Below are 24,578 nucleotides of genomic sequence, written 5' to 3' on the forward strand. Positions count from 1 at the left end.
TTTAAAGTAGGTTTTGGTCACACCCACTCTTAGGAGTAAACGAGGCCAGACGGAGAGGGAGGCAGGTTGTGGTATGGAATGTGGCCTCAGGACGCAGATTAATGACGTAGTCAACGTTGCGACGAGTTTTATTTCAGACTGAAGGAGCGAATTGATCTCGGCAGCTGAATTTACCAATATAATAATGTCGTACGCAGACGACGAATCCTCGGAGTGTGGCAGTCATGGACCATCCAAACTGGAAAGCTACGTTTTCAGTAAGATCGCCGCTTATGAAATTTGATATTTTTTGTTTTTTTTTTACTTTTGATTAGCACACGTGGGGAATCGCTGTGCCACTGCCAATCGCACGTTTATGAAGTAATGACACCAGCCTGAAAATACCCAAATAAATTAGCGATGTCTGTATTTAGTTGCCGTTGTAGACACATGTAATGAGGTAAAATGTAGTTGGCCACTTATAGCGGCGACTTAAGAGGACATTGAACGACAAACACGTGTAACAAAATGGCATCGTATCTTCTCAGGCTGTGAACTTTCTTCCAAAGTACCATTCTACACCTTTCAAGGAGATGAAGAGGAAGATTTGGAGCACTTTCTTGAACTACGAACGGTAGCAGATTTATTATTGTTGCCGATAAAAAAATAAAATATGAACCAGTTATTTATCTGCACTCTGATCGAGTTGCATCCCCCCGTGTGGGTCAGTAGCCTAAAGTCGTGTTTTTTTTCTTCCTGTCTGGGGATATTTTAGGTATGTCTTGGAGAAGGAGCAAAAGAGGAGAGTAACGTGGTTGAGGTAACGGCCATGAACCACAAAGGCAAGACCATCTCTGTGCCTGTGGCAAACCTCCACATCAACTGCCTGCCTATGGTACGCTAGTCTTTTAAAATGTTTACATTACAAAAAAAAACATTGCCTCCCTGAGGGAGGAGATGGGGACTAATATGAAGGACGAATAGATATTCAGTCTATTCAGACAGTCATAATATGAGAGTTCTGCCGTGGTGTCTAATCAGTGGCCTGGGTTTCTGTCTCACCCCTGCTGTGTTTCTCAGGTGAGTCTGGGGGAGTTCGAGCTGAAGGCTCCAGTGACCATCCGTCTGAGATCTGGAACAGGGCCTGTGACTGTTAGTGGGCTTCACCTCATAGGTGAGATTGTTGATATGCACAGTACTGGACACAGCGAGGGAAGAATGGCTATATTCAGTGGTAGTCCACACACACACACTTCTTTAAAGTATAATCACTTTTTTTCTGATAGTTTGACACTCATATCTGAGCTTCACATCAAACTTTCACAGCTTCCCACATGCTAGGAAATCAATTCTTACTGGGAGTGTGATGTCAGACAAGCTGGGTTACCCTGCTTGGAATGTCTGGTTACTATGACAACCGCCTGGGCTTTCAATGGATGCCACCTGAGGGTCCTTGTCTGTTGTAACCCCAGTATCTGTTCTCGCCCCTTAGCCTCAGACGAGCTTGGGTCGGATCTGTCCGATGAGGAGGACGAGGAGCTGGATGAGGAGATTGTCCCCATCAAACCTGCCAAGAAGAAGCAGAAGTTGTAGAAGACAACCTGTCAGAGCCTGCTTCATTTGGACTTTTTATAAGAAAATTAAAGGGATTTTCTTAATCCCATTAGATACATTTTATATCGACTTCCGTTTTGCTGCCCTAAGATGACACCCAAAGGTGTTGGTCATGTTAAACATGGTGTGGTTGAGAGGGGTGCCATGTGGAGCTGACCTACCTTTTGGTGTGTGAGGGTGTAGATGGCTGGAGGGGGTTTGCCCTTAGAGACTGAATGAATTTGGGTTTATTACAAAACTCTGCGTTCCTTTCATGACACAATCTGGATTTTGAATAGGATTGATTTAAAAAAGGGTATGAAACATGAGCTTCAAAGAAAATTTGATTTTTCTCACATATGACACCAGCAGTTGACTGTGTAATGACCTAAACCCTGTAAAGGTTTTTAGAGTTTGAACACATGATTTGTATTTGTTTGCATGCTTTGCCATTTGAAACCTCCTTTTAGCCAGGGAGCCAGACTAATCTGCCAGCCCCTGCTTTATTTTCACTGGCAGATTAGTCTGGTTCCCATTCAAACAGATTTCCCTCTGACCAGATTCGGAATGGGCCAGTAAGAACGGTCCCTGACATGGGGTTGGTTTAAGGGACTATACAGAAGTGTAGTTGAGGCATGGTAACCAATTAAGATGGCGCTTCATTGTTCTGATTGGTTGTATATACATTTGCGTCCAGAGCCATTTAAGTTCCTTTGGAACTCAAATGAACGGAGGTTCCATGGATTACCAAATGAATATACCATTTTGAATTGTGTCATGTCATGCTGTTCTATGAAATGCATCTTTCTGAAGTGTTATTTTTTTTGTATGTTTACAAATTGTTTAAATAAAGTGGAATTCTTGTGATGAGAGTATAAACTTGTTTATTTGGTTTCTTTCAAAGGAACAAAATGTCAATTTGCACAGTAGAATTTGCATTGCAGTCTAGGGAAAGTCCACAAGCGGACTGATGGCTTCGCCGACTCCCTACAGTTCAGTCTTCTATAGCATCTTAATGTGAGAATGCCTTCTGATCACTAACATACCCAATGCTTCCCCACAGAGAAAAGTTGACAACTTTCCTGGGAGCACCAATGTATGCTGAAGTCCCATAACTTTGTATATTTTGTTTTATGCCTGTCAATGCACTTGCAATAGTGCAAATTCACCCCCAGAAAACCATAACATATACCTCTACTCTCCCCTCCTGGGTGACTAGAAACAATGAGAACAATCCATGGGAGGGGGGGGGGGGGGGGGAGACTTGGTATGACCTGGTGTAACAATAAATCTGCTGCTGGCATTCCAGACCACTAGGGAGCAGCTGCTTGGAAAAGTTTGTATTTGGATGACATGTTCTTATACTGAACATTATGGGAAGACATCTGCCTTGAGCTACAGTTGGGTTTTCTCCCAGCCATAGTCTGGACCATGAGAGCACATAACTGTCTCAGTCATTGTTGAACTGAATGATAAACAAGGCTTGCCAGGTAAACTTATAAGCAATGGATGCGGTTCCATCACTATTCTTTCTGTATGAAATGACCTCTTCACACCATACACCAAAGAAATCTCATGATTGAATGTTACATTCATGATTAATGAATAAAAAGGAGAACGTTCTATCAATACAATTACAAAGCCTGAGTTTGGAGCTCACAGAAACATAAAAATATGTTTTCAACGGTGGTTGTTAGCGGGGTAGCCATGCAACAGGCAGACTGATGATCATCTCTGTCCACCATTCTGCCTCATAGCCCCTTGTTGAAGTAGACATGGTGTATGCCATCTCCATACTGAGACACAATGGACTCCCTCAGCTCTGGCTCCAGCTTGGACACAGCAATGGAACTGGAGTAAAAAACACAGGCAGGTACACTGTTAATGAGTCCTGAAGTCCCACTTCAGGTAGAGCCCAAGGTACGTTGGGATTTAGAGTCCGGGTTTCTTACCAACTCTGAGGAAAGAGGGAGCAGGCTGCTGGTACCATGAAGACGAGGCTAGGAGAGGGGAGGAGAAGGGATTAGAGGGGAGGAGAGTTACAAAAAGCAGCAGGAGAACTGTTCCCAAGATGATCCTTTTCCAGCTGATTACAGTTCTATGGGTCAGAGAAGTTAGCCTGGACTTACAACACTCCCACCATCATCACCTGCAGGGGCCCATGGAAGAATGTGATTTTCTGGAACACAGTGAAGAGGTCTGTCATTAATTATTGTTAATTGATCAGCGGTTAAATATTTCAACTAATGATTACTTTAGAACTTTTATACCGTTTTGAATATTCTGAATATATTAAACAATGTTTGATCTATGCCCTGCTATATAAGCTCATGAGAACATGACCCATGGTCATCAACATGAACATGAAATATGCCTATATATGAATTATGTTGCTTGTAGCATTGATAAACGGTAATTATGCTGTTTGCTAAAGCTTGCTTATGCCTGCATAGTCATAAGTCAGTTATTAGTAAGATGCGACTAGGAAATGTCTATGACACTAGATTATAGGTCTGAAGTCACGATGTTACCAAAGTGTATAATCCCATGCAATTTTGAACGAGGAAAAATAGGAGGAACTTCGAGGCTCGCGGAGCCTTATCTAAAGACTAAACAAAAGCTTTCTAGCATCATGAATGAGGAGTCTTCTTTCTGTGCTTGCAAAGCCATGTTGACTGTCACCCCTCTCCCATATTGTGATTCCATTTAACTGCCCCTCATTCCTGTATTCATTGTCCAGTCCTCTGAGATGCTCATCTGGCATGTATCAGACACCTGCACCTTACAGATCTGTAATACATACTTAGATTTTGCCTTGAACTTGTATTTGCCAACGGACTTCATTGACTTGGTCCTTTGCAGAAATAGAGTAGAACAAGAGACTTCTTCAACAGCATAGTGCACAATAACTACATCTCCCTTCTTTGTATGTCCCTTTTATCTTTGTCTGTCTCCCTCTCACCCACCACACTCTTTATCACACTGGTCACATGTCAGTCATTGGGTTGTTGGTCAGCACAACTTCCCTCCCTCTCTCTCTCTCTTACCCCCAACAGGGTTTGAACTCAGGGCACTCCTGGCTGACGAACCCTCAAACGTGGCTCTAGCTACCGTTTCTATGGGGCAGGTGAGGGGGAGTTTAACCAATTAAACATGGCTGCGCTTGCACACAAGCACACACACACACACACACTTACTTGCATGAACTTGTATTTCTCCAATCTCTGCATGACAATCGGCAGAATGACTGTGGGGGAAAAGGAGAACAGATGTATGAAGAGAGCGCTGTGAGAGGTAGTTTGAATGAATACAAATTTACTGCATTCAAACGCATTCTTACTCATGCCCGGGGCTGCCATGGTAACGCGAGAGATCACCACCTGAGTGATGCCCTTAATGGCGGCTTTCTGAGAAAGAGAAGGAGAGCAAGAGCGAAGGGGAGAGAGGGAGGAGGAGGAGGAGAAATGGAGAAGGAGAAAGAGGAATAGAGGAGAGGAGCAAGCGAGGGGGAGTGAGAGACTGAGGGAGTGAGCAGTCTTGTGTGTGAATGCGATGCCATCGGCCCAGTACTCACTCGAGAGTGGCCGAGCTTGTTGCCGTTCTCATCTGTGACTGCAATGCCATTGAGAATCTCTCTGTAGACACACACAATCAGTACCAAACACACGCCCGCGCAATCAAACACACACACACACACACACACTCACACATACTTACTGTTGTCTCATCATGGGGATGTTGACACAGTTAGCTGCTGCCACAGCTGCAAATGGCACCCAGCGGACAACTAAGGGAGGGGCTCTCTGGAGGTGGGGGGGGTGGGGGGGGTGGGGTTAGATGATGGTGAGACAGTTTACGGCCAGAGTAGACCCTTTCATACAGCCTGTTAAAGCTGAGAATGTTGCCTTGCAGTTCTATAAACACAGGTAGGGACACAGCATGGTCGGGTCGTCGTTGTACCGGCAATAAGCCGGCAGCAGAGGTAGTCACAGAGCCGAATCAACGTCTGTTTAAAAGGGAGAGCCGGCATGGCGGCACTACACATGCTATGACGCTGGCGTCTAACATCACACAAAGTGGCGGCAATATGCTGGCTTTGTTTGGTTCAGCGTGAACAAGCGAAGCCGGCGCGATGGCAGGCCATTTTGCAGGATTGCTGTATAAAAGGGGCAATTGATTAAAATTCCATTGTTTCAAGGCCGATAAGAAGTGTGTTTGTGTGCATACCACAGTCAACTTGTCTGAGACTGGTTTGCTGGTGGAGAAGGTACCTTGGTGTAGAGGTTCAGACCCACAGCTGTGGCCAGGGCAGTGCTAGTGGCTGTGATGTACGCCACTCCAATCTGCCTGGCAACACAAACAAACACACAGAAAGGTTTCTCTGACGGAACTCTTTAGAGACATAAACAAGAGGACGCTCTCTCTACTGGTTCTCCCCCTCTAAGTTACCCTCATTTGTCAAAGTTAACATTAGGTCAGATGATTTTCCCATTGTTTGATGGTTCAAGACCTGGCCCAGTTTGATGGCTTACTTTTTGGAGATGGGTGAGGCGGCATTGCGGTTGGTGTAGTTGACCAGGGCATTGAAAGACTGGTTCACCCACTGCCAGAACACTACAGCCGGAACTGATCTGTAGCCGCACACACGAGCATGTGCACACACACACACACATTTAACCAACACACGCAAATGGTTTCGGAGTCCAGCACAGTTTCATACAACCTTCCACATATCCCATAATTCACTGAAATGCAATGCACTCACATAAATATATGATTGTGTGGATGTTTGCTACAACCCTGGCCCACCTGTAGAACTGCAGCATGAAGCCTGTAATTGCCATTCCCCCCGGAACCTGGAAGGACATCCGGCCAATCAGATTCATGCGGTCGCCCGTGTCAGGGTGAAAGGCGGAGTCATAGAGCTTCTTGGCGTAGAGCAGCTGCTCCTCTGTGGTGCCTGGAGGAGCGCTGCCAGCTCTGACACACACAGACAGACAATGACCTACCACATTCTAGTGGGATTCCTCTTAGCATTTGTTAATGGAAACATTAATTCAATTTCCCCTCTCTCACTTCTCTCCCCTTTCTCATCTCCCTCCCTCACTTCTTCTCTCCCCTTTCTTAATTTCCCTCCCTCACCTCCTCTCCCCTCCTCACTTCTTCTCTTCCCTTTCTTGACTCCCCTCCTCCCCCCCACATCCACCTGCAGCTGTCCACCAGCTCTCGAGCCTGATCCAGGGTGGAGTCGGGTAGCAGGGCCGTGCGGAAGTCTGTGATGTTGAAAAAGTGTTTCAAACGGCCCATGAAGGTGCTCTGGTCCCAGCGGGGAGAGTCGATGTCAAACCGACTGTGGTCCATCCTGACTTCCCTAGCGGGAAAGAGGAAGCACAGGATTTTAAATTATAACAAAATGATCCAGACAAAAAAAACTAGTGTCAAACTCATCGCAGGCTCCTTAAGTACTGACCACCAATCCGTACCTGAGAAATAAGCGCAAACCCGCTGACGCTTTCTGTATCTTTAAACCAAAGATGTGAAATAGCGAAACGTTTATATTACGTAACTTTTGATCTAGCAAACTCTTGCCATTTAGCTTCTTTACCAGCAAGACACATTCCTGGGCTGACTTAGGCTACATATGTCACTGGGTTTCACCCTCCTGGATAACACTATTCTAACAAACAGCAAGGTAGGTACACGTGTTTATATGTATGCCGCTAAAGAATATATGATCGATTAGCTACATACCTTGATAGGTCAGAATACGCGTGGGAACTCGCGTTCGAACTCTAACTCTAGATTGAGTTCAATTAAGCGTTAAATGTTTTTAAATTCTATAGACGCTAAACCGAAGGAGGGGTTCACGTGGCAGCACGTCTTCCAATAGGGGTCGAGGGCAGCTCAGTCCCTCTGTTCTCTTCATATTTCTCTCTTTCAACCGAAAATTACAATTAATGGCCGCCAGCACATGGAATCAATTACTTATTGCAGTATTTATTAAAATGCTGTATTTATTTGCTAGTTAGCTTAAGCGACAGTGTGCAAAGGACTGTTTGCACTGTCTCTTTAAATCCACCACCCCACTTCCTCTTTTGTCACTAAAGGGCTACGTTCGAATACTTGTGCATGCTTCCTTGACTTCCTCACTTGACGATATGCCATGAGTGAGTGAGTGAGTGAGTGAGTGAGTGAGTGACACGTTTATGGACGAATGTCAGCAACACCGGCCCAGTTGTTCAAAAAAGTTGAATCTGGATCAGAATTATTTGGATTTTGAAATCCCATGTTTTGTTATCCAGGATCAATAAATCTATTTGACTTTTGTGCTGGTTTTTCAAAGCAACATTGGATTGGATCACCCTGATCCAGATGCAAACTTTTCAATATGACCAAATTCGGATTCCAAGCTTTATAAACGGGACTACATATAGGACTGGTTCAATAGCCAGCATAGGGGTCACTTTCAAGTGTTTTGATTTGAAGCAAAAAACAATCCAAACTGTCAGAGCCATCATCTGACCCACAAACAAATAAAAACAAACTGAATATTTTGAACATGTGTTTCAAAATTAGAAGAATGCTAAAATAATTAAATAAATAAAAGAACTTTCAGATTTTGTCTTTGGTTGTGGAGAGACCAGCTTTTTGAAGCCCCTTTTTGTAGGCGGATTTCAAGTCTGGTTTTGGTTTGCTGAAGTTGGGAAAGAGTGATTTGTTCCTTTGCCAGACTAATCTGTACTTCTGCTCTTTCATATAAATAAATGTATATGATACAAATATAATTTTAATTGACCAAATTTGATTACATTTTGTTCCTAAAATCCATCCTGAATCCACCCTTCTGCTGGGATTAGTATGATCTAGATTTTTTAGATTAAAGGTATCCCAGTCCTACAAAAAAGTTTTGAACAACACATTTTGAAGGTTGGATCCAGATCAAAACCAAGACTGGATTAGGTGATCGAATCCAATTTCAGAATGCTTTTTTTATTTTGAACAACCCATTTTTAAGATTTGATCCAATCCAATAGCCTGAATCTGATCAGATCACTTCTGAACAACTGGCCCAAGGTGTGTGTGTGTGTGCGCATTCCAAACCCATTAGAACATTACATAAATACTGGAGATATTGTTTGTTTCCATAGTCACCTCAGTGAATTAATATGAAAAAAATGTTTTCATGTTTGATCTTTGGCCTCATTACTGTGCCAAAAACAGCTTTTTGTGTTCCTACAAAATCTTGCAGCTCTAGTGTGTTGAAAACACAGTCTGTGTAAAGCTGTATGTGTCTGTAATAGGCTCCTAAAACACCTTTAAAGTGTGATGTGTCTATGTATAGTTACAATGTGGTTGTGCCGAATATTCACGGGTAGCAATACCTTTATTTTTTCTCTGTATTTTCTTTTCTTTCTCTAGATGTTTCTGAGCTGATTGATTAAACAGACACACACACACACATGCATGCACACTCATATATACACACGCAGGATGAATGCTGGAAACCTTTGTTAGGTTAATGAAATTCACCAGACAGACCTCAGGCCAGACAAAAACAGGATATTGTTACAATCTATCAGACACTTTGTTAACTTCTGTGTGGAAGAACAGATACTGTGTGTGTGTGTGTGTGTGTGTGTGTGTGTGTGTATGTGTGTGTGTGTGTGTGTGTGTGAGTGATTGATAGAAAGCATGAGAAAAGATACACTTGTTTATAAAATAGTGGGTGGCAATTTTGTGAATGTCTTCAATTATGCAAGGCAACATTAAAGGTGTGTGTGTATGTGTGTTTGGGTCAACGTGTGTTCATTGCAGCTCCTACAAACCTCCAGGGTAAACCACACAAACAGCAGCTGCACAACAGCTGACAGCTTCCCGGTACAGAGCTATACAGTGAAACACACACACCCTCTCTTTCCCTCCCTCTCTGTGTGTGTCTCTCTCTCTTTCACACACACACAGTTACACAACTCTAACAGGCATAGGCCCCAAAGGCAAGGGTGTGTACATACTCATCTTCTCTCTCTCTCTTTCTCTGTGCACCTGCCATAGTACAGCACAGCTGTGTGGCACATAAGTCTTTACCCAAACACACACACACATACACATTTACCACACGCACACAGCACACAACTCAAGTCACACCATTTCATAGGCAAACACACACCGACATGATGATCGTTCAGCGACACCTGAGCACACATTCTCCCACACAGCATGAAACCACTCCCACTAACCTCCAAGAAGTACAAACACACTCAAACACACCATTCCAAATAGCACCCAGCATATCAGTACAGGGCCAATATTGTATCCTGTACTTTCCTGCTGAATTTCCCGTATGCTGTCATGATGACCCAGTAACACACCCACACATACAGGGGAGAGAGAGGGGAAAAGAAACAGTAAGAGTAGAGAGGGGGGAAAGAGAGTGATGAATGAGGAGAAAGAAAGAGAGAAAGTGAAAGAGAAAAGGTGGCGAGAGAGAGAAAAAGATTGGTTAGTGGAGAGAGAAATAGAAAGCTGAGAAAGAGAGATAGAATAGATTGTGTTGTTTTGCCTCTCCAACAGTATTCCACCACCAGATGTCCAGATTATTTCTAGACAGACATGAGTGAGGATTGGCATAAGATTTTAAAGTGCATTACACAACCTTAGCCCTACTGGATCATCACATACAACAACCAGTGAGAGCTCTTCTATTTACAGTTTGGTAGAATTCAATCTGGGACTGAAGATCTAGCAGCACAGTTATGGAGCTAGAAAGCTGACAAAAGTATCTGAATTTGAATATGAAAGATCTGAAATATTTGTGTGTAAAATTTCATAAAACTGAAATATTTTGCTGTTGAATATATAATATCTGAATTATTTGTATGCCGAATTTAATAAAACTTAATTATTTTGATCAAAAATACACATTTCTAAAATTCTGATTGCAGGAATTCAGATTCTTGAAATTCATATTGCTGAAATTCAGATTGCGGAAATTCAAATTCAGGCCAAAGGTGAAACAGCTTGCTTTCACAGGAAAAAGTAGACAATTACAGAACGACCAAACTTCACCTAAGAACAAACTGAGTTGCTAGTTGGAGGAAGACCCAGATCACAAATCTGGGATAGCACACATACGTCTTGCCGACGTCGGCCCGATGTGTAGAAGATACGTCGGCAAGATGTAGTATGGAGATCGTTGGCATTTGATCGAAACTGACTTCTAGACGATGTGTGGACGATGAATCAAATCACACCCGGCCGCACTACAGATATATTCTTATAGATAACTCCTTATATGCTGTTAAATACTAGGCTATGTCCGATCTCTCAGAAAGCAAATATTTCACTATCCATAACCGATATGAAATGTCACTTAGCAAATGAACATAGCCTATAGGCTGAACATTGACTTTGATAGGAATAAGGAGACAATGAAAAATATGCTTGACCATCCAAATAGGCTATTTATTAGCAATACAGTAACTAGCTAGCGTGACTTGATTCACCTGGATTTTCTGTGTGGGTATTATAATTAAGAGACACAATTTAAGTTCATGATTTTATATCAGGCTGAATGTTGATGGCATCAAGCTCTTCAAAGAACTCCAACACAGAAAAGAGAATAACGGAGCATAAATATAGGCTATAGCTTTTCCAGTTATTCCGCGTCTTCCATCGATCTCCGCCGCCCTCCGACTCTGTCTCGACTCCCTTGGTAACAGTAACTGCCGATTTTGGCAAAGGAGAAGACACACGTTTTTAAAAGTTTCATAAGCACTTGCTCCATACTCTTCCTCCAACGAGCAACTTAGCTTTTGTTCTGAGGTAAAATTCGGTCGTTCTGAAATGGTCTAATTTTCCCTGTGAAAGCAAGCTGTTTCACCTTTGGCCTAGTTCAGACAAAATCTTAATTTCCGCAATCTGAATTTGAATTTCCGCAATCTGAATTTCAGCAATCTGAATTTCAAGATTCTGAATTCCTGCAATCTGAATTTCAAGATCTGAATTCATGCAATCTGAATTTTAGAAATTTGTATTTTTGGATCAAAATAAATCAGTTTCATTAAATGCGGCATACAAATAATTCAGATATTATATATTAAACAGCAAAATATTTCAGTTTTATGAAATTCGACACACAAATATTTCAGATCTTTCATATTCAAATTCAGATACTTTTGTCAGCTTTCTAGCTCCATACACAGTTAGATTGAGCAGTGCACCCCTAACACACACTGTGAAGAGGAGAGAGGGCCAGCCTATTAAAGAGCCCCCTCTGAACAGCCGGCTCATGTTTTATTAATCAAGCATAGAGACAGACAGAGAGGAAGGGGGGGGGGGGCAGTATAGTTGAGCATGGGGAATTCTGACAAGCTGCCACATACATGTCACTTTCCCTACATACACATGAACATACTCACATGCACACACATGTGCGCACACACACATGCAATACTGAGGCCTTGAACATGGCAAACACTGTAACTAAACCTAGCCCCTCTTCTCCTTCCCCCTCCATCTCAGGGACAGGGTCTTAAAGGGCACACAGTCAAATGAAGCTACAAAAAGCTAAATATGCTCTATATACACACACACACCAGCAGGACTGAGTTTAGGGGGTGTGGAGAGGAGGGCAAGAGGAGGGTGAAGACAGAACATTGTTATAAGACGTGCAGGTTCATGACGAAGTTCTCATCATTCTCATGCCCCTCTTCCGTTTTCACACGTACCATTCGTCTTTCCTCTCCTCCACCCTACCCCACTCCACCATTCCACCCCAACCCTCCGCTCATACCCCCTCCATCTCCTTCTTAGTTGGGGGAGGGGAGGATGAAGAGAGAGAGGGGTGGAGGCAGTATGACTGACAGATCGGCGGATGACTGTGCAGTCCCAGGCCTCATTAAGAAGTCTGTGCTTATATCATCTGCTATTCTACCCATCCTCCACTGCACCGCACGCAATCAAATGATACCACAGGAGAGGGAGGAAAGGAGAGATGGTGGGAGGGATAGGGAGGGAAGGAGAGGAAAGGTAAGAGAAAGAAGAGAACAAGGGAGGTAGAGAGAAGAGGGAGGTTGAGAGGGAGGGGGGTATGAGAGAAAAGAGGGGGAGGGTTTACAGTTGATCTTCCTCAATGAATGCTGGGAAGCGACCTAACGTACCATCCAGCTGCACCACAGAGACAAAGGGAAATGTCTCCCAGGCAAGGTACTTTAATAGGCTGCATGGTTCAAACCAGGAAGTAGACACACTGCAGAAGATTCACACACTTCCAACAGGCTACCAGGAGCAAAACATTCTCTGTTACTGTCATTTATTATGTATGGCATATCATTCCCAAGTTTGTTTAGAATATAGTATAGTATAGTGGCATGTAGATTAGTCTGTTAGACTTTGTGACCTTCACTCCTATTCTCTCTCCATTCCTGACTCGGTTCATTGGGTGTATCCAGAGTCTGGCAGTAGGAAAGGTTCCATGAACGGGTGACATACTATTTGTATGTCATTTAGAATAAAAGTATCTGCTAAATGAATCAATGTAACTAGAGTAGTATGGAGCAGTGTGTATATGTGGTATAGGGGCTTCTTTCACAGGGAGCCCACACATCTCAGACCCAATGAATGGCTGCGAAAACATCTCTTAAACGAACACACCTTTTCTTTGATGAGCTCCATGACCTCACACACACCTGCGGGGGAGTTGGTTGGATCAGGTTAAAGTGTAACCAACACAACAGTAAAAGAACAGTGAACATACTGTGGCATACAGAAATAGTAAATCCTAGCTGGCACGTTTTCAGCACCAGGTTTAACATGAGACATGGTCCAAGCTAATGTCTTGGAATAACACAAACAGCAATATCACATATATTTCCTTTTAGCCATAATCAAACAATATGTTATAGTCTTGTTCTGAAGTACATTGATTTGTTTATTTTGTGTACAGTAGCAGTTTAATTCCATTTGTTATCTGGTATAAAAGTCATGAAAAAACGGACAACCGTTTATGCCACATCCCGCCAGGCCCCATGGAATATACAGCCACCTCCAGGAGGCTTTCAGCAACAGACAGGAAGTCAAGAGCTTTGGGACAGGAAGTTAAGACTACTTTCAGGAAATAAAATGAGATCAAGGGGTTCTCAGGCACTGCAGTCTATGGATTGAGTCAATAACAATTCTCTCTGTGGAGAGGAAGGACTTCTTTTAAGACAAATGACTTCCTGAATGTGGTTAAGACCAAGTTTTAATAGCTTACAGTTCCAGTCAAAGCAAAACATTAGGTAAAACAGTAATTATCCAAAGCAAATCTACTTTCTTGCCATCACACACACACACACACCCCAATTATAACAGCCTTTTTTAATTTATCCTCACGTATTCGGATGTGTTCATAATCACACCAATATGAATCCTGTCTATGAACTGTCATTCCCACAGAGAGGGAAAGAAAAATAACAAGTTTGTAGACTTGTAAGAGCAGAAAGGAGAATGGGATCCAGCAGTTTTAAAGAGACAGTTCACTTTTAACTGTTAACTTGTGACGTAGTGCTTGGCCGAGGACTGCCCATACAGCCCGTAGAAGTCTGGGTGTCTGTGTGTCTGTGAGGCATCTATCCAGTCCCTCATAGACAGCCCCTGCATGGCTGAGGCTCCGGAGGACAGCTGGGGGTGAGGGGGGTACTCCTGCGAGGTCACCCAGGGAAAGGAGCCTGATCTCGGGTAGGGTGGGTTGGTGCGAGGGGGCACCCCAGAGCAATAGCAGTTATCCATGGTACACATAAGGATCTTCCTGCCTGCATACTCCGGTAAAACAGCCTGCTGAGAGGGGCCCCCACTGGGGTAGTGGGAAGGGGGGAACACGGGGCCCGAGTGGTGGGGGGCCGACGGAGAGCCACTGGAGCTGGCCCCCAGAACACTGATGTGTTGGACTGAGGAGCTGGGGCCCAAGCTGGGGTTCGGAGCCTGGGAGGGGCCCTCAGAAGAAGACGAGGAGGGCCCCTGACGGCCCTGGCCACCCAGGTAGGGCTGCTTGGCACTGGGGGAAGGATCCTGGAAGTTGTGGGCCCCTCCAGAGCCCTCCGGAAAGGCTGAGGAGTGTTTGCGCTTCTCTGGCCCGGAGGAGGAGGAGGGGGCGTGGGAGGTGGCTGGGTACGGCACTGTCTGGAGAAGGAGCGAAGGTGTACTGAACGGAACTGGGAGAAGAGTACAGGGGGAGGAGATAAAGAGGAGGATGACACAAGGATTGAGAGAGATGGGAGGGGTGAGAAAAGTACTGTAAGAGTAGTATGTACAGTAGTTAGTCAGTGTTATTTAATCCTCTTCCCCTCTCTCTCTCGCTTTCTTCACAACTGCTCCCTCCTTTTCTCCTCCCCTTCCTTTTTATCCCCTCAGCATTTCAATTCTTATTTTAAACATTTGAAATGGCAAACAATAACACAACTGTGGTACTGGTATCTCAACTCCTCTCCTTTCTTACCTTCCAGCATCTTGTGCAGGTTCTTCTCCTTCTTGGTGACCTCTGAGAGCAGGAGCTTGGAGTTAAGATGGCCGACCTTGTGAGGTGGGAGGCCGCTGCCCAGACATGACTGGGACCTAACCGAGCACACACACACACACACACAAACACACACGCATGGCACACACAGGAGGGACAAGGTGGGGAATGAACAAGATGTTCCACAGTGAGCCCAAACATCTACCACTAGATCTAGAGGAACTGTCCTAGAAAGGGGGTGATGCCCGGTAGGGCAGCTCATCACTGAAAACACTGTTACAACAGACACACATACACTGGTTCATCTCAAGTGTTATCGGCACAGAGAAGCACTCACCTGTCACTCAACAGCTTCACAGGTTTGGTGTTCTGGAACAGACAAACAGATTTGTCAGTTAAGTCCACAACTGTTAATTTATTTAGCGTGTGTGTGCGTGCGAGCGAGCAATACCTTCATGAAGTTGATGTCCTCAGCCCTGTCCAAAACCATCTGAACGGAGCTCAGTAGTTTGTCAGCTTCCTGTCTCCTCTCGCTGAGCCGCAAGGCCTGTTGGGAGTTCTCCTGTCGGTATCTGGAGTGGGCTCGGTCTAGCAGCTGCATGGTCTCACTCAGGTCCTCTTCCAGCATCAGCTGCATCCGCCGGTACTGAGACTTCACCTGCTCCTTCAGCTCACACACAGCATCCTGCAGGAGAGAGGGGATTTAGAGGCTAGGTATGCACACACATACACGCACACACAGCAGTATAAAGTTGACCACGTACCACTGCGCTGGACTTTCCATAGATTTTCTCACTCCATTTCTCTACTTTCTAGAGCAATGTGTGTGTGTGTACTTGCATGTGTGCATGTGCGTGTCCTACCTCCACCTGTGTTTTGTCCGACTCCAGCTTGCAGAGTTGCTCCTCAATGTCCTGAACCCGATCCTCTATCCTCTCCTGTTGCTTCATCAACATGTGCTGAAGAGGGAGGGGGAGAGAGAGAGAGAGAGACAGAGAGAGAGACAGAGAGACAGAGAGAGAGAGAGAGAGAACTTTACTCTGGTGTACATCCAAACACAAGGAAACACTCCCAATATGAACCCAGATGCCCTGACCTATATCCTTCCCTCTCCTTTAATAACCTTAACCTCTCCTAACCCTCCCCACTCCCATCCTCACTCCATCCTAACCCTCCCTCCTGAGACACACACAGAGACAGAGGCACACACAGAGACAGAGACACAAACAGAGACAGAGACACACACAGAGACAGAGACACACACAGAGACAGAGACACACAGAGACAGAGACACACACAGAGACAGAGACACACACAGACACAGAGACACATACAGAGACACAAACAGAGACAGAGGCACACACAGAGACAGAAGACCCAAGGCAGGCCATGCAGCTGTAAGTGAACCTTGGTCAATTTCATCAGAAAGGTACCTAGCAGGCACAAAGGGGAGGAGGCTGCTGCCATGGCAACAAAGCACTTGTGTATATTTATACAATATGGGAACATGTGAGAGCAGAGAGTGTGAGAGTCAGGAGAGAGCAGGAATGAGAAAGAGAGAAACAGTGACGGGGGGGGGTGAGGGGGAGTGAGAGCAAGAGATGGAGAGAGAAAGGGGCACGGAGTTAGAGATGGTGGGAGTGAGAGAGGGGGAGAGAAAGAGAGAAGAAAGGGAAAACCTGCCTGTCCTTCTCTCATTCTGTAAAACAGTAGGTCTCTCTTTGTTTGCCCTGGCCTCTCTGTCAGTGACCGATAGTCATGACTGTGTGAATAACACACCAGACTATGCTCTATGTGTGAGTGTGTGAGTCTTTGAGAAAACCTGCTTTCCGAGAGTGATGCAAAGTCATACAAAAGGAGATGTGCCAAAAGAGAAAACTAGGGCCAGGAACCGCAAAGTCTCCAGGGTACCAGCTAATAACCTGGGGTACCAACTAGGGCACTGGTGTATAGTATAACCTTATTGTCTAAACTTTACAACACATAATCTGTTAACGTGCTCAATCAATTAATCCAGAATATGGTCAAACCAAATCCACCTTATGGGTGGAATCATTGCATAATTGAGGGGCTGGTGGCTACAACTAATCAAGTGCCCGATGGTACAGAAGAATGTTGTGTGAAAAGATGTGTAACTCTGCAGAGATTCTGCGAGTCTTCGTCCTGTGGCACCGCAATCTCCTCGGATGTATCCACAGGGGGTGACAACTTGAATTGGAAGACTGTCTTATTATTGTTTTATGTTAATAAATGTTTTGGCACCATGTGCTAACGTACTTTTCTGATAAAAGGCTTCAATGGGCATTCATTTCAGTGCTCCCTGTCTGTGTTCTGGGTGCAAATCCCTTATTTGCTCACCGAACTCTCCATCTTGTTGCTCCAATGACTACTTTGTAATATACAAGTGGCACTCATGCATTGGCAATATTGTGCAGAACACAACATTCTACTAACGAGGCACAAAAAGGCATTTTCATGCCTCAAACATTGAGCATTGATTGAATGCAAATTGTCTTAGAGGGAGACTATGTACAGTATGGTGGGATAAGCCAGGTCTTGATGGGTCACTGCTTGCTAACAGTGACCCATGGCTCTGGATGGGTCCATTTTGTAAAATAAAATAACCATGTGCTGAACCAAACCCATTGCACACAGTAAACACAAGTGTGCAACATCTCGCTCTTTTGATAAATGTGCCTGAATGACTTGTGGAAATAACTTGCGTTAAATCGCTGATGAAAAGGCCATTACGATGGAGGAGCAGCACTGCTACAATGCACCGCTATTCCTCCCAACACGGCCATTACTGGCAACGCCTACTGCAAACTTTGTTGAATTTACACAAATGCACCTTAGCTGGCATGAAAAAGATCAAATGCCTGGAGCATTACCCATTTGACAGCTGTAGAGAGGGAGCAATGGAGCGAGTTGTGGGAAAGAGAATCCAATAAAGAGAGAGATAAGAGAGAGTGAGACAGGAGAGAAACCATTAAAGAGAGAGATGGAGGGACAGAAAAACAGATAGATGGGGGAGAAACAAATAAAGAGAAGGATGGGTGGATGAACAGATGGAGAGATGTTGGAGAAACAGATAAAGAGAGATGGATGGGGGAAAACCAAAAGATAGAGATGAGGGAGGGAGAAACAGAGATGTAGAAACCGAAAAGAAAAAGAGGGAGAAAGCTGAAAAATTGAGTGAGAGATGGAGGGATGGAGCAGAAGAAGGGAATTCTACTAGGCCCTGCTAAGTGGATAACAGTGCTGCTTTGGTATGACAGCAACAGGCCTCTTCAGATACACTTTTTCCTGTGTTTATCTTATCTACCTTTATCACACACGGTCCCAGAGACTGCGACCATTCAGCCAAGTAAACGTGACACCCCAGTCCATTCATTCTTTCTCTCTCTTTTGTCCATTCAGCACCCTCTCTCTCTATTCTCTTATCTTGCCCTCTCTTGCCCTCTCTACCATCCCATTTTCAATCCTGCACTCTCTAATTTGCCTCTTCATCTCTCCAGGTCTTCTCCTACCCTTTCTTACCTCACCTTCTCTTTTATTATTTTCTAAAACGATGCTCTCTTTCTCTGGTTCTGTGCCTTCTACAGAAAGACCGGGACTGGGAAAGAGAGACAGACTTGGAGAGAGAGACACTGGCACTGGGAGAGAGACACTGGCACTGGGAGAGAGACTGAAACTGGGTGAGAGACAATGAATCACACAGCTGAGTGCTGACCGGTGAAGAGACACAATTTCTCTTAGCTGAGTGCCGAGTCGTGAGCTGTACTTGTGATTCAAGCTACACAGAGGCCCAGAATCAAGACCACATCCTGGGCTATCAAGACCAGACTGACCCCTGAACTGAGACAACTGCACAGCACACAGGAGAACAAGGCCTTTCAGAGGACAGGGGCAGGCCAGGCCCCAACCCAGCAGAACTGGGCCTCGGTGTTGTGTTGCGTTTGTTTGCCCAACAGACAGACACAAAACAAGAGCTCCAACAGAATGAAACCACATCCCCAGAGAGAGACCCTTAGCCTGCACCCCCCCCCCCCCCCCCCACCACCTCCCACACACACAGCTTCCGTCTGCATGCATAATAGTGCTTCCAATTACACCCAGCGCTCTACCCTTTACTTCACCATACAATGTATCAGCTTCTGTTCCACACCTTCCTTTCTCTTTTCCCCTACCGAGTTTGGAATAGTACTGTGCTGGGATAGTTAGAACTCGACTGGACTGTGAGTAGCTATGTGGGCTAGGATGGACCAGGATGTTGATGTGCATGAATCCCTGAGGGTACATACATCAGAGTCTCTTTCAGAACCAAAGGACAAGTTTTCCACATGACATGTCATCAAAACGCCCTCCACATTGTAAGAGCATGACTCATATTCAGACAGACATGACACTGCCAACTCATTACGGGGGAGGGGAGAAAGTAAGAAGTGAGGCGTTGAAAGTTCAGTATGACCCCCCCCCCCCCACACACACACACAAAAACGATTTTTTTTAAAGATGCTTTTAGTCACAAAAGCAGCTCTGGAAGAGAGTTGAGCTAGCATGGTGGTTTGGGCTTTGTGCTCTACATAAACAGTTCGGAGGTTTGCCAACAGCATTCACGGCCTCAAACTAAAATAGCCCCCTGGAACAGGCCAGGCTCTCGCGCCCCCACCCCAGTGGGATGGTCCAACCTCCCCCACCCCCACCCCTGTGAACGACCTCCCATCAACAAGACTGATGAGGGGAAACTTTATCCTCCAATCACTGCTACAAAGACACCAGTGTTGGTTCCATATTCTAAATCTGAATCGCCATGACAAAACCTTCGTTGAACACTGAGGAAAATGTGTGTACAGTAGTACATGTGACTTAACAGGTGTGTGTACATTTAACAGGTGTGTGTGTGTGTGTGTGTGTGCACTTAACAAGTGTGTGTGTGTGTGTACTTAACAGGTGTGCCTGTGTTTTGTGTGGGTACATATGACCGGTCTGTGTGTGTGTGCGTGTTTATGTGTGTGTGTGCTCAGCTGTGCTGAGGAGAGGAGCAGGCTGTACATGTAAGAACAGGCTGGGAACCATTGTGTTGTCTCTGAGCTATGCTGGCTACTAGCCCAACACACAGCTGGCCAGATAGGAGGAGGAGAAGGAGAGACAGAGGAAGAAAGAGAAAGAAAGAGAGACAGAGACGGAGGGGAGAGAGAGAGGAGGTAGGATACTTATGGAGTTTGCGGGGGTGTCAGGTAAACACACCCTTCCTGTGGAGGAGAGGCACATCTAATGAATTCCTGTGTGACTTGAGTCACCCTGTAAAAAACCCTGCCGTTATGAAAGAACACAAAGACGTATATGTGTGTGTGTGTATGTGTGAGTACGAGTGAGAGAGCGTAGTGTGTTAAAGCTGTAATTTCTCACTCCCTCTCTCTGCCTTCATCGAAGCCACGACACACGGGCCATGAACGAGCATGAGAGCAAGAGAGAATTCCTCCACGCATCCACAGGGCCTGTCTTGCCAAGCCCACAGCACACCTCACAGCAAACACATCATCACTCACCAGCACCCACCCACCCACCCATCTTCTTCCTTCTTTCCCAACTTCCTTCATGACACACATGGCAAGATACTTTAGCAAGCAACATTAAGTAGCCACCATGTTTAGTGACCCTTCTGTTGAAACCAGGAAACAGACCTTCTTATTGGAAACCCTCATGTTAAAGCATAGCAGTCTCACAGTTTCCTGACAGGTTAGTATGCAGATTTGCTGTCCAAGTGTTTCTCAGGATGTGTCAACTCATGAACATGTGATCCCATTCAGATCGAGGACAGGGGTGTATTACACATCTGTGGTTTGCCCTTTCACCCACTTTCCACCCTGACAAAAGCAAAAGATCCTTGTCATAATGTATTGTCCCGCGAGACACTCAGACGCACATTAACCAACTTCCTGTCGAAGCTAGCCACCCCTCATGGTTTTCAGTCATCACTTCCTGTTTGGGAAGATTTCATCTTTAGCCCTGTGTGAGGGGAGGGTGGGACTGTGTTACCAGGAACTTTACCATGTCTGATTCATAGAGGTAGTGGGTGCCAACACACATAATAGTACACACCTTATTATCCAGATGAATCATTTTTTTGTACCAAAAAGTTTCCGTTTACATTCAGTACAGGAAAACTGGACTGGATAATTAACATAATCATACACAAAGTGAATATTTTATGTCTGTGATTCTGATTTGTTGTGTGTCTGTGATTCCACTGACTGTGCCGTGTGTCTGTGGTCTAGCTCCATGGAGCAGCTGGACATTGGGGAAACATGCACATGTGACGGGTATGTAACAGACGTGGTCTTGTAAGTTCCGTCAGAGTTCACAGAGGATCGAACACGCCAACTCTGACTTCCCAAGCGCCACCACTACCAGCTACGCTAAAGAAAAGCTAGCTATTCAATGACGCGGGTGGCCTGTTACATACTTGAGGAGTGAGTTTCAGCGATTCACACCGGCTACACACACACACACATCCTTTACTTCATACATGATCCATACATGATCCCATTAGTTCCACTAGCACTTCTTACACACTAAGTTGAGCAAGATATACTACTGGCTCAGCCAGTAAAGACGTGTGTGTGCGTGTATGTGTGTGTGTGTGTGTGTAAGGGGCAGAAGGGGGGCACAGCTTTACCACCCTTTTCTGTGCACATGGAGCTTAAGTGCAACTATAAACAGAGCACTTCATGAGGATGAAGGATAAACCCTAAAGCCTTGTGCTGGGTCACAGTTTCCTTGTAAGGTAGGCCTTTCAGATGTGACAAACTGGGTGTCAAACGAACAAAGGAGACCTTTGGGCCAGACATCCTCAAACATCAACAAATGTCTACGTTGGTGGCACAAAATAACACTGATAACCCGTTTAATGCCCTATTCACAAATAGATAGCCTACGTGAAAATTAAACCCTTTTTAAAAGAGAAACTAGATTCATGTCAGCGACCTAGAGGCCTCGTTGTGGTGCACTTACCCGAATATCGTTCCTTCGCACCTCCACGTCGCAGACGGCGTGTCCATGGCTCGAGGCGCACCTGGAGAAGCAGCAGTACTGACAGACGGCCACCTGCTCCGCCTCGCAGTGGAACAGTCGGTACTCGTCGTGCTGTGGGCAAGTCCACGCTCTCACCTCCTCCGTATCCACCAACAGGTGCCCCGGAGCCGGTGACGGCTGCTGCAGGTGCGTTTGGACGTGAGATTGACAGCAGGGCGCTTTGCAACGCAGACAAACTTTCTGCGCCGGGAGCGGAGGGCCCCGTCGGCAGAAGATACAATGCAACACCGAAGGTGTCTTATCGACGTTTAACGAATTGAACTTCTCCACAATGTTCGTTAGTTTGATGTTCTTTTCCAGTGTGGGTTTCTGAGAGTATGCGTGATTGCACTCGGGACATCGGACTGCCGCCGCGTCTTTGGCCCAGGCCTCGGAGATACAGCCCCGGCAGAAGTTGTGTTTGCACTGGAGCTGTATGGGCTCCTCGAACACATGAAGACAGATCGGGCAGATAAGCTCTTCTTCGAAACAGTTTTTCCAACTCTCTGCCATGTTGGTTTCGTTTGTTGGATTCCTATCAACGGTTCTGAAAAATTGGCTGGCCTAACCCGGATTCTTTGTTTTAGAAAAGTAGTCTCCGACAAAATTACAATCCAACGTAATAGGTATAGAGATATTTAGATTCTGCAACTTACCATAGCCTAAGCACTAAACTACACTTGTCGTGTATTTATGACAAAAACGATTACAAAAATCTACAACCCACCAAAATAATCCGCTTTTTGATTATAATGGCGTAACACTTGGCAGAGACATTACCGGACAAGGATGCTGATACGGTAGTTTAAGCGCGTTCTCTATCTGTCAATCATTAATGTCCATCCACAAAACAGCCAAGGGAAGTTGACAAAACACACTTAACAGTTTGGAACGTTTAAGATAGGCTATCGTCCGAAACTGAATCAGAATACAGAACAAGCAGACAGAGTAGGCTATATCGCTGCGAATATGAATTCCCTCACACGAAGAGGAAGTGAACAGCGCAAGTAGGACGGATATTCGGCAGGTAGCCCATCTATGGGCCTAACGGGTTAATTTAAGAAGAGAGCACAGAGAGTCTGTGGAGTAATTGTAACAACGTATCAAACAGTCACATTAAATAGCTCTCACAGCCAACTAGAATTAGGTCGACACGTTTTTTTTATAGCTTTCTATTATCAGCCATTTTGTCAGCCTCTTTAGAGCAAATTTAAAAAGCAACGTTACTATTTATTTTCCATCTAATTTGTATGCAGCTTCTCCGATGCAGCGACAGTCCGTTAAAAACGGAAAACGTCAGAAGATTTCAGCTTCTTTGCAGGATCAAGCGATTCGTTGACGGTCAAGGTCTGAATACATTTCCGAAAATTCGTCGCTGCACTCTTATTCCAGTCGTCCTAATGTGATAATCGTTGTGCTTTTTCTGGTTCCTTTATGAGAGCTATAGCCACACTGAACGTAACTCCGAATTTTGCTCGGCTCCCCCTTCTCTGATAGCGTGACGGCAGCACTGATACATAAAGGAGGAGGGGTCTACGGGGAAGTAGGCGGAGATTGATTTAAAACGCTATCCGTGCCCTGTGCGCTGGCGCGTACGTTTAGTAGCGTATTCCAGTAAAACTCGGTCTAGGACGGGATGCCAGTGGGTCGAATTGTATGAAAGCCATTATTTATACCTCCCATTTACGCGCTGTCCCTCTCTCCCTTTGTTCCATTCAGTGTACCTCGGTGAACACAAATTGAGAACACGCATCCGCTAAATAGCCTATAGGCTGTTTATCAATTCGAAGAACGCTTTGAACTTACTTGCGTTCTTAAGAAGAACGTTCTTGCCAAGCGTCATGCGAGAACGGTCTTGCAAGACCTCAAGAACGGGGAACGATTTGAGATGCGTGTGTTCTTGCAATGACTTCTGGGAAATCAGATGCGTTCCGATGCATCCTCGATAAAAGGGGCGGATCAAGAACGTGTCCGGGTATTTTTGGCGTTCTTGGTGACTTGTGTTCTTTGGATTGGAACCGTACTTGGGCAATGAAAGATGACGTCAAACGAGTTCGCAAGAACACAAGAACGGAAAAAAACGTGGTTGTTACCTGTATAAAAGACACCTGTCCACAGAAGCAAGCAATCAATCAGATTCCAAACTCTCCACCATGGCCAAGACCAAAGAGCTGTGCAAGGATCTCAGGGACAAGATTGTAGAACAAACACAAGCCTGGAATGGGCTACAAGACCCCCACCAAGCAGCTTGGTGAGAAGGTGACAACAGTTGGTGCAATTATTCGCAAATGGAAGAAACACAACAGCAGTGTCAATCTCCCTCGGTTTGGGGCTCCATGCAAGATCCTCATGGAGTTGCAATAATCCTGAGAACGGTGAGGAATAAGCCCAGAACTACACGGTAGGATCTTGTCAAGAAAACAACTGGTAACACACT

The 24,578-nt window shown here is 45.1% G+C and overlaps 3 protein-coding genes across 4 annotated transcripts; 1 reads left to right on the top strand and 2 right to left on the bottom strand.

Annotated features, from left to right (window-relative positions):
- Positions 1-98: 98 nt before the first annotated feature.
- Positions 99-2,451, top strand: npm3 (nucleophosmin/nucleoplasmin, 3). The gene is made up of 5 exons (XM_084709929.1): positions 99-257; positions 528-613; positions 755-874; positions 1,060-1,153; positions 1,472-2,451. Exons 1-5 carry the CDS (start codon positions 185-187, stop codon positions 1,570-1,572), a joined length of 474 nt encoding a protein of 157 aa, XP_084566055.1. The 5' UTR covers positions 99-184; the 3' UTR covers positions 1,573-2,451.
- On the bottom strand, positions 2,440-7,653 carry LOC146267846 (sideroflexin-2-like). Of its 2 annotated transcripts, XM_084709926.1 has the most exons (12): positions 7,324-7,653; positions 6,779-6,943; positions 6,382-6,552; positions 6,105-6,203; positions 5,844-5,919; positions 5,290-5,375; positions 5,147-5,207; positions 4,913-4,979; positions 4,770-4,819; positions 3,702-3,751; positions 3,525-3,572; positions 2,440-3,423 (listed from the first exon to the last, which is right to left on the bottom strand). In XM_084709926.1, the coding sequence occupies exons 2-12, from the start codon at positions 6,931-6,933 to the stop codon at positions 3,324-3,326; spliced, it is 963 nt and encodes a 320-aa protein (XP_084566052.1). In that variant the 5' UTR covers positions 6,934-6,943; positions 7,324-7,653; the 3' UTR covers positions 2,440-3,323. The 2 variants fall into 2 exon arrangements, with proteins under 2 accessions (XP_084566052.1, XP_084566054.1); XM_084709928.1 differs by lacking the exons at positions 2,440-3,423; positions 3,525-3,572; positions 3,702-3,751 and adding an exon at positions 3,759-4,426.
- A 5,816-nt stretch (positions 7,654-13,469) lies between these two features.
- trim8a (tripartite motif containing 8a) lies at positions 13,470-23,625 on the bottom strand. Its single transcript, XM_084667117.1, has 6 exons — positions 22,082-23,625; positions 15,928-16,023; positions 15,516-15,749; positions 15,402-15,433; positions 15,047-15,162; positions 13,470-14,762 (listed from the first exon to the last, which is right to left on the bottom strand). Exons 1-6 carry the CDS (start codon positions 22,652-22,654, stop codon positions 14,101-14,103), a joined length of 1,713 nt encoding a protein of 570 aa, XP_084523243.1. The 5' UTR covers positions 22,655-23,625; the 3' UTR covers positions 13,470-14,100.
- Between the last annotated feature and the right edge of the window lie 953 nt (positions 23,626-24,578).

The sequence above is a fragment of the Hypomesus nipponensis genome, chromosome 11 (genome assembly GCF_054491055.1).
Source record: "Hypomesus nipponensis isolate SF chromosome 11, ASM5449105v1, whole genome shotgun sequence".
Taxonomy (NCBI): Eukaryota; Metazoa; Chordata; class Actinopteri; order Osmeriformes; family Osmeridae; genus Hypomesus; species Hypomesus nipponensis.